The sequence below is a fragment of the Anguilla rostrata genome, chromosome 2, assembly GCF_018555375.3.
Source record: "Anguilla rostrata isolate EN2019 chromosome 2, ASM1855537v3, whole genome shotgun sequence".
NCBI lineage: Eukaryota > Metazoa > Chordata > Actinopteri > Anguilliformes > Anguillidae > Anguilla > Anguilla rostrata.
In genome coordinates, this window is record NC_057934.1 from 2,760,384 (window position 1) to 2,770,402 (window position 10,019).

Consider the following 10,019-nt stretch of genomic DNA (forward strand, 5'->3'; position numbering starts at 1 on the left):
CATTCACATTGTACTCATGGCATAGGCCATGCATTGACCAATGAGATCGGGCTGTATCATTAAATGGCGTGGGCTTCACTGTGGGCGGGACTTCCTCTTTTTATTTGCCTTCTCATCCGTTTCTGAAGGGCAATTCGTTCAAACAGTGGGGTCGAGTTTGAAAGGTAAGCCTTTTGCAACTCGAAAAAGAACCGTATACATAGTAGCACAACGGAGAAATGATATATGCTGAAAGATACTCTCCTTTTGTACACCAATAATTCCAGCTCAGGTATTGGAGTTGTTTTGACAGCTCGTGATATTACCACTAAAAACTAGCAGCTAGCTAACGGTAGAAGCAAGCAAGCTTGACAGCTAACCACAGCCTTGCTATGGCTAACTTAGCTAGCTCACTTTCTTAACTAGTCTAACGTTAGTAAATTGAAAGATTGCTAGCTTTAGCTAACTGAAGACATGCCAGCTACAGTTTGTTGCAAAATAATGATGGAATTGGTTATTTTGCTTGCTAGCTTTGCTGGCTCATGGAAACGCGACTTTAGCCATGGAAGGGGTGATGACACTAAGTTAAGTTGGTAACATAAGCAGTAAGTCAACTTGCAAGGCCCCTTTTTAGTTATATAAGATTAGTTCGGCTGTTGTTGAAAACTACATTCAGTTACTGTAACCTAGCAAGCAAAATTTAATATAGCATACAATCACACCTCTCATAATTATTTACCAAGATAGCTGGGCTGTGCAGCTAGCATTAATTTATTCTGTCTTTGTTTAATTTGTTTTTTGAATGCCTGCTTTAAGGCATATTAATTGTCGTTTTTTGTATATTAAAATGGGTTGTGACTCATGTTATTAGCATTGATTATTTTTTATTATTATAGGACCAGAGAAAGCATGGCAGGACACGACGCAGGAACGCAACACCAGTTCACTGGTATTGCGAAGTACTTCAATGCATACACCATTACAGGAAGGAGGAATGTAAGTCCCTTTCAGAAGAACACAGGTTTTCAACGCTAATGCTTATAGCAGGAGAAAAGAAGACAATCTTGCAATTTCATCAAAGTTAATTATGTTTAACATTGAAACCGTTACCCTTCCATCTTGCAGTCCATTACTATCATTTGAAAACATCCGTTTTCAATTTCTCTGAAGGAGAATTAACAGATTTGTCGTTCTTCCAGTGCGTGCTGGCTACGTATGCAGGAATTGCCGGGATTATCCTGTTCTTTAAACTGAAACCCAAGAAGCAGAAGGCGGTTACAGCTAGCTAATTGGCGGTGAGTACTGGTTTATTATGCTGATGCACGTGCAGCCATGTGGAGAATTTACCACAATTTATTATCCTGTGTGGACTCCAGACTGGGTAAGATTGCATTTTGCAAGCAGTTCACCGAGAGCGATGCATGTTCAGATATGTACTTATTTTCCGACTTCATGCAACCATTTGTAAGGGTGTTTCACGTTCACTTTTGGAATGGCTTTACAGTATAGACTAGTCAATACTAGAGATATTGCATGCTCTATGCTGTGGCTGATTAGGTCCTTGCTACCCATGGAAAACCTGTTTAGTGTCTTGTCCCCCCCCCTCACATTGAGTTATTTCTTTTTCTACAGGGGTTCCTGTCTGTGCTATGCTGTATAGAAGTGGAACCTAGCTGGAATTCTTTTTTTTTTTAATGAAGATGGCAACCTTTCAACTCGAGTTAATTTGGGTCAAAAAATAAAGACAGTGATACATAGAAAATGTGTTTTATTTACACTGTAATGTAACTGTATAAAAGACTATACATGTGGGCATAATTGAGGAAACAATGTGATCCTGGCAGTGACTGTATGACAATAAAAAAGACTGTATAATTTAAAGTGCCACTCGATGCATAGGACCACAGTATTTTACACGTCAACACTGGTCGGAACAGCTAGCTAGAACTGGTAAGCAATCACATCTGAATGGCAGGTCTCTCATACGTTATAACTGACGAACATTCAGTTTGCACATTTAGCATCAGAGGAAAATACTTCCTGACAGCCTTTGTTTAAACATTTCCTCATCTCTGAGCACCTGTACAAGTTTCATCCCGGCAAATAAAGATAAGGACACGGCCGTCTAATGAGCGAACCGTGCGGGCTACGTTATTTTGCGTTCCGCGTTCAGGATGAAAAATGCACAGCGGGCCATACTTGCAGAAGATAATCTGGTTAGGGATGAACGCTGCTAGGGATTGTAGGCCCCAGCGGCCAGCAGTAAATTCCTTCGGGTGAAGTGCAGGTGGATGACGGGCGTGGATTTGGTCATGTACGTGCCCAGCAGCAGCTCCTGGGAGTTCTCCGGCAGGTGGATGTGCCCTGTGGCCGCGGTGAAGTCGTCTGTCTCGATGTCGTCGAACGCCTTCAAGGAGTCCCACAGCCGGACGGTGTTATCCATCGAACCTGCAGGCAGGGAGGGCAGCGTTTGTATTAGTTACAGTTAATGATGCTGTAAAAAACAAAAAAAACAAATCAGCAACTCTGACCAAATGAAAAATGATTGGTCCAAAAAACGGGTGGGCCAGTTGGTACACGGGTCTTCCAGTCAATTTTTCTGGTTTCATTTTCTAAATGGTCAATTACACCAATGCTGGTTTGCTCCAAAATCAAGACTCAGGACTTAATCAAAAATGTCAGATTAGATAAATGATTGGGCTAATAAAATAATTAAGAGTAGCAGTTGGCACGAAACCCCAGAACAGACTTGACTGATTGTTTTGGACTGGGAAGTGCACAATGTGAATAAATTAACTGCACAGCAGTAACAGCGAACGACAGCACTAAGAGCCAGACCTGAGGCCAGGATCTCCCCGTCTCGGCTGAATCTCAGGGCGTAGACCGTGTCCATGTGGCCCTTCAGCTCCCCGATCATCAGGCCGTGGCCGATGTCCCACAGGAGCACCCTGCCGTCCGTCGCCCCCGACGCCAGGAACTTCCCGTTCGGCGAGAAGGCCAGGGAATGGATTGGCCCCTATAAAAAAAATTTTTTAAATGTAGGTGACGTTACCATGGCGACCCGATGGATGAGGCCTTTCTCTGCAGAGCCCTACCTCCACCCACCCCAAAGCTAGTCACTGTTAGGAACACGGATGCGACCCCGCAACCACCCCCGCCCCGCACTCACTCCCCCCCCAATACCTTGTGTCCGGTGAAGATCCGGACGCAGTTCCCGCTCAGGATGTCCCACATCCGGATGGTGCGGTCCGCTGACCCGGTGGCCACGTAGTTGGAGTTGGGGTGGAAGCGGGTGCAGGTGATGTCGGCCAGGTGGCCCGCGAACATGCGCAGCGGCTGGTAGTGATCCGTGGCCCAGAGCCTATCAGACAGCACGACACGCTACGGTCACGTCTGCAGCAGGGCTCACAGCAGTAATGAGGGGCTCCCCCAGGGGGCAGGGAAGGGCTGCATCACGCTATTCTGTGATTCTGAGTCAAACTCAAACGCCGGGGGGGGGGTCGCGCTGCATTCTTACCGAGCGATTCGGTCGTGGCCCCCGGACACGAAATAGTAGCCGTAGGGTGAGAACTGCGTGTCCCAGACGGGGTAATTGTGCCCCTTGTACCCCACCAGACATGTGAAGGTCTGCAGACTCCACAGCCGAACAGTGCCATCCTCAGAGCACGACAACAGGTAGTTCCTGAAGAAGAAAAAAAAAACAAGGGGAATGCAATAGGATTCATTGGTTTCCACAGCACCAGGCACCTCCTTATAGGACAGAGTTTGGTCTGTGCACTCTGGCAGCCTATTTTACAGTGTGGAACATGACATATGTGAATGGAGGACAGTAAGGCGTAATGGGGGGGCCATAACTGCCAGGGGGGAGGGCGGAGCAGGCAGGCAGCTCACCTGTCCGGGCTGAAGCTAATGCCGTACACAGGACCACCGTGCCCGTACAGGATCTTGGACTCGCTCGCCGTCTTCTCATCCATTATCCTCTCCAGCACGTCGTCCGACTCCTTATCGATCAGACTCAGGTCTGGAACAGAGGCCACGGCCGTCACACGCCTGGCGGGAACCACAAAGCCGCGAGAGACCACGACACGACGCACAACGCTCCTCATCTGCGCCTGAGCAAACTCACAACACAACGCAACTCACCTGCGCCCAAGCAAACTCACGACACACAACGCACCTCATCTGCGCCCGAGCAAACTCACAACACACAACGCAACTCATCTGCGTCCGAGCAAACTCACAACACACAACGCACCTCATCTGCGCCCGAGCAAACTCACAACACACAACGCAACTCATCTGCGTCCGAGCAAACTCACAACACACAACGCACCTCACCTGCGCCCGAGCAAACTCACGACACACAACGCAACTTATCTGCGTCCGAGCAAATTCACGACGCAGAACGCAACTCATCTGCGCCCAAGCAAACCCACAACACACAACGTAACTCATCTGCGCCCAAGCAAACTCACAACACACAACGCAACTCACCTGCGCCCAAGCAAACTCACAACACACAACGCAACTCATCTGCGCCCAAGCAAACTCACAACACAACGCAACTCACCTGCGCCCAAGCAAACTCACGACACACAACGCACCTCATCTGCGCCCGAGCAAACTCACAACGCAACTCATCTGCGCCCAAGCGAACTCACAACACACAACACAACTCATCTGCGCCCAAGCAAACTCACAACACACCGCTCCTCATCTGCGCCCGAGCAAACTCACAACACAACGCAACTCATCTGCGCCCGAGCAAACTCATGACACACAATTCAACTCATCTGCACCCGAGCAAACTCACAACACAACGCAACTCATCTGCGCCCGAGCAAACTCACAACACAACGCAACTCATCTGCGTCCGAGCAAACTCACAACACACAACGCACCTCATCTGCGCCCGAGCAAACTCACAACACACAACGCAACTCATCTGCGTCCAAGCAAACTCACGACACACAACGCACCTCATCTGCGCCCAAGCAAACTCACAACACACAACGCAACTCATCTGCGTCCAAGCAAACTCAGAACACACAACACAACTCATCTGCGTCTAAGCAAACTCACGACACACAACGCAACTCATCTGTGTCTAAGCAAACTCACGACACACAACACAACTCATCTGCGCCCAAGCAAACTCACAACACAACTCATCTGCGCCTAAGCAAACTCACGACACACAACGCAACTCCTCTTCCTTGAACCAAACTCACGACAAAAAAAGTTCCCAACACAGCCAACTGATGTTACTTAGTCAAGCAGTCTCTATGTTTCAAAACACCACCATATTCTCCTCAGAATAAATACTGAATTCGCTCATCTCTGGCACTGGCTAACTTCCCTGGTACAGCTTCCATAAGATGACCATTTTCAGCAGTGCTGCACCTATTATAACAATCAATTTAACCATTAATGTACCACAGATCTAAGGGTGGGAAAGGGCCGCCTGAGTCACTGCTTACCGGCCGCGGACTTGACTCCACGGAGCTTCTTGGGCGTCACGCTCCACACGCGCACCGTGGAGTCGGCGAACCCTCCCGCGATCAGGCTGGAGTCGTCGGTGAAGTCCACCGCCGTCAGACCCTGAGACCCGAGGACAAGGAGACCCGCTCACATCCTCCGCTCACATCCTCCGCTCAAAGACGCGAGCGGCGAGCACTTGAACGGCATCGCAGGACACGGCAACGGAAATTTCTCGACCTTTACAATCGTTTTGCGCAGAGGGTCGTTGTGAATGGTGTTAATCGCATGCTTATTATGGCTCGTTAACAGAGACTCAGGAACTGGGGCCGTCCCCTCGATGGAAATGCGGGGATCAGGATCCCCCCCAAAGGAGACACAGGGACTGGGACCCCCCCCTCTCTACGGAGACACAGGGAGTGGGACCCCCCCTCTCTAAGGAGACACAGGGACTGGGAGCCCCCCTCTCTACGGAGACACAGGGACTGGGGACCCCCCCCTCTCTAAAGATCCGTAGCGATCGGGACCCCCCCCTCTCTGACCTGATACGCGTTGAGGAAGGAGTAGAAGCAGATGGACGGCAGGGTGTCGGGACCCAGACGAATCCTTTTCGTGGCCTCCTTCATGTTCATGATCTTATCCAGCTTGTCCGAGTCCTTCAGCTCCGGGAGAGGGATTCTGCGGGACATGGCACCACATTAATACTGCACTTACGTTCTGAACATTAACCAATCACATCGCTTGGGCAATTCTCAGTGCTCCAACATGAACAGCTAGTTATGCTAAGTCTCTAGCAACTGTAGTGGGGGCTCTTGAGATACCTGTTCTGCTGGGGTGCGTTTGGGTCCTGTTTTTTGCTCTTTGACCCCATGCTGTCCTTCTTGGGTTTCTTCTTCTTGGGCTTGCCTTCTTCGTTTTCAGCCTCCTCGTCTTCGTCGTCGAGGGGCACCTCGATCTCTGGCTCCTTCAACAGCCCGTAGAACACCTGCAGCCACAACCAAGACAATCCCCACCCCTCACCCAGTTAGTAGATCGTCCACAAGCACGCAAAGCAAAGTCAGCAGTCCAAAAAAAAAAAAAAATGAATCAGCTGCACCGTTTGCACGCGTGGCAAAAACACACTGCATACCAAAGGCCAGTCAACACTAACACTCTGCCATAGAGCGTAGGCCAGCTCTTCAATCAGAACCCAAACAGAACGCAGGTGTCCAATCAACGAGCTCGGCCCGGTTCTTTTAACACGACGCTACGCCTTTCGGGGAGGACGCCCGCCAGCCCGCGCACCTTAGCCTTGTTGGCCTCGCGCTTGGCCTCCCCGGCCAGGCTCCCCGACATGCTGTCGATCTGGCCCTTGCTCCGCGGCATGCCGTCGAAGATGTCGATGTAGAGGTGCTCCTGGATGATGTTCCAGATCTGGTTGTTCTGCCGCTCCTGCAGGTGCCTCTTCAGCAGCTGGTAGGAGTCCCTGGAGATGCGCAGCACGAACTTGCTGGTGCGGAAGTCCAGCAGCGTCTCGTTGCCCTTCATGTGCTCCCTCTTGCTCAGGCCCGACAGCACGCGCAAGTCGTCCTGGTAGTAACACTCCTGGTCTCCGCTGAACCTTTGAGGACAGAGAGGCAAATTAAGTGCAAGTGTTAAGTATTAAGTAGTTCCGCTGATCGAACCTATGGCCTTCCTCGTAACCGACAGGTCATAGGTTCGATTCCCAGTTAGAACACTGCCGTTGTACCCTTGAGCGAGGTACCTAAGCTGCATTGCTGCAGTACATATCCAGCTGTATAGATGGATACACTGTGACTGCTATGTAAATAAAAAAAAAGTTGAGCAAGTCGCTCTGGAGAAGAGCTTCTGCTAAATGCCTGTAATGTATTGATTGAAACTCAACGACCTAGCCTTGGTTAGATTCTGAAAACATGTAACGGCAAACTTACTTTTCAAAAAATGCCTTCGCTTCATTTTCGTGGTTGTTGTACACCAGCTCCAAATACATGTGTACAAACAGCGGATAGAACACTTGGGAGAGCTCGGCTCGGTGGCAGTCCAGGACCGACTCGATGAAGTTCTTCAGTCCGTTGTAATACACCGGGTACAGCACCGGGTCCCCCTGCTGGCTGTACGCCGATAGGACGACGTTCACGTCCGGTTGGTCCTCCCCACCTATGGACGTAATATACATCTCACTGTAAACAACGCCACACACTCACACACGCGTGCGCCAGTCTGACAAAGCATATAAACAGCTAACATTATACGTGGATATAAAAAGTTTTGACATATACGCTGCTGGTCATCTTGCAAGTCACAGTTCAGTTAATACAAAGCACAAACGATGCAGCACTATGGCCTTGCAAACTGTTCACTGGCTAAGTAGAAAAGTTATTGGCACAACGTTAGCTAACGTTGGCCAATTCGCTTGTACTAGTTAGGGATGTTCCAAAATAGCATATCCATAGAGCATGTCCTCATTAATAGTACAAATTGTAGCTACAACCGAATGTCTGAATTAAATCAATCCGAGACCACACTGGTAGGTGTGAGGTAGCTGGTGTGAGGCAGCTGGCTAGCTCGCTAACCACCTTACCTTTCGCAGGAGCAGGAGCCGGAGCTGCGGCGCTTGAAGGGGCGGTGGTGGCAGCTGACACGCGGTTGAAAAGGGAGGACGATGCATCCCTACCCTCAACGCCTGTATTCACACCACCACCTGATCCTGTTCCCGCTGCATCGGAGCCCTGGGTGTCGTCTAGGTCTTCCAAAATTCCAGCTTCTCGGCGCAGAATATCGACCGATTCGACCAACTTGTTCCTCTTGAGAAACTGCAGTACGGCAATCAAGGTCTGCTGTTCGTCTGACCCCGCGTTGGCTTTCGGTGTTCCGACCGATGATGCGGCGACCGGAGACGAGGAAAGAACACCACCAACGGAGGCGGTGTGGTTTCCTGCTGCGTCGTTCAACGGTTCTGTTTTCATTTCTTTCTCATTCTCCGGTTCGATCGACCCATCTTGCACCGCCGCCATTTCCCAAACGCGATGAATTATCTCAACCAGAGCTGGCTAGGTAAAGGTCCAGGAACCGCGTTGAAGCTCGCGTAGCGATTGGCATATCAAAACGTCCCTGTGCTTTCATTGGCCATTACTGTGATAGGCGGGACATGGGACACAGTGGCGCTAGACAGTCTGAGGAAAATTGAGAATCATTTTAAAAGCACCGTGAAACTTTTAAATCCCAGTTTTGAACGATGAAGCGTTGGGATATTTGTTGACCTGACATACTGCGGAAATTAAATATTGCAATCTTTAGTACAACTTGATTAAGGCGACCCAGGTATTTGCACAGTTTCAGATCACAAAGCAACATCCGCCCGTTCTTCACAATTTTCTCAAACCTCTGATCTGATTGGTCTAGGTAGTTGCCGTGACTTCCTCTTAGCTGGTGCACCTCTCAAAACTCTCCGGCCTGTGAAAATTGCTACGGTTGCTTGCGTATTTAACAAATCGCACATCATGATTTACCGACGAGAATATTTGATCTCAGGTATTAGAAAACCATGAAGTAGGTTTCAGACGAATGTGTTGGCTGTGCGACTGGATGTGAAGTTTTAAAAGAAGAGACGTGAGCTTGACTTTCTGTTTTTGAACTGGAGTCCTTCGAGGGTGTGAAATTATGAGACATTTTTTGTGAGAAAATTGTGTTGCAAATTTCCATACTATAGCACCCCTAATGCCATGTTCACATGGGAAATGAATTTTGGACCAATTTTGGCATGTAAGATGATTATATTCAGCTGGCTTGTAAGATGCAGTACTTTATACAAGGTGAAATATAGCTCATACGCAAATAGCATTTAAACCCTCTGTCACATACTATGAAATTCCACCATTTGCATATTTTTATTTGAAAAAAATTTTGGATTATTGACTGTGCAGATTCACTGTAATTGAGGAATGTTTTCCTTTGATATTTTTAGTTTCTGTCTACATGCCATTGCATTTAATTAGAGTGAACTTAATTTGAATAGCTGATACCTTGTGTAGTTTCACATTTCTTTCAGGATTTTTTTTTTGGTGTGTTTGTGTGTGTGTGTTAAGTGTATTTGTGTATATTTCATCTCAAGGTATATAAATATTTGTGAAAATAATGTTGAGCAAACTTCATGACAGGCTGGCGAGGAAACTTCCGCTTTTCTGTGTTTCACCAGTAGATGGAGCTTTTGTCACATAAAATGTATTTATTTATTTATTTAGGTTTTTTTTCTTCTCGTTTTTCCATCACAGAAAAGCCACGGCAATATCTGTCTCAGTCTTTTTATTTTGTTCCCGATTTGATCACAGAATGAATATCGCAGCGTGTTTTTACTCTATTGCAGTTTACTGAACTCCACTTATCACTCGTGAATTTTAATCCACGATTTAATGTGTCTGCAGTTTAATACAAATAAGTATAATTCATTTTCCTTTGGCTTTCTCTCTGCAAGAGAAAAAAGTTTTATTGTTCAGTTTGACTTGAATTTGCAGCAATGATTTGACTTTTCCTCTGTCAAGGTGAGCATAATTGTGTTTTAAAAA

At 47.9% G+C, this 10,019-nt stretch overlaps 2 protein-coding genes across 3 annotated transcripts; one reads left to right on the forward strand and one right to left on the reverse strand.

Annotated features, from left to right (window-relative positions):
- Positions 1 to 8: 8 nt before the first annotated feature.
- Positions 9 to 1,741, forward strand: atp5md (ATP synthase membrane subunit k). 2 transcript variants are annotated; one of them, XM_064315724.1, is made up of 4 exons: positions 9 to 164; positions 876 to 975; positions 1,179 to 1,274; positions 1,612 to 1,741. In XM_064315724.1, the coding sequence occupies exons 2-3, from the start codon at positions 889 to 891 to the stop codon at positions 1,266 to 1,268; spliced, it is 177 nt and encodes a 58-aa protein (XP_064171794.1). In that variant the 5' UTR covers positions 9 to 164; positions 876 to 888; the 3' UTR covers positions 1,269 to 1,274; positions 1,612 to 1,741. The 2 variants fall into 2 exon arrangements, with proteins under 2 accessions (XP_064171794.1, XP_064171803.1); XM_064315733.1 differs by lacking the exon at positions 9 to 164 and adding an exon at positions 212 to 271 and having other exon boundaries at positions 1,612 to 1,669.
- On the reverse strand, positions 1,731 to 8,844 carry taf5 (TAF5 RNA polymerase II, TATA box binding protein (TBP)-associated factor). The gene is made up of 11 exons (XM_064315378.1): positions 8,039 to 8,844; positions 7,389 to 7,614; positions 6,742 to 7,057; positions 6,279 to 6,442; positions 6,000 to 6,135; positions 5,460 to 5,580; positions 3,871 to 4,000; positions 3,497 to 3,661; positions 3,163 to 3,340; positions 2,818 to 2,995; positions 1,731 to 2,427 (listed from the first exon to the last, which is right to left on the reverse strand). The coding sequence occupies exons 1-11, from the start codon at positions 8,469 to 8,471 to the stop codon at positions 2,213 to 2,215; spliced, it is 2,262 nt and encodes a 753-aa protein (XP_064171448.1). The 5' UTR covers positions 8,472 to 8,844; the 3' UTR covers positions 1,731 to 2,212.
- Between the last annotated feature and the right edge of the window lie 1,175 nt (positions 8,845 to 10,019).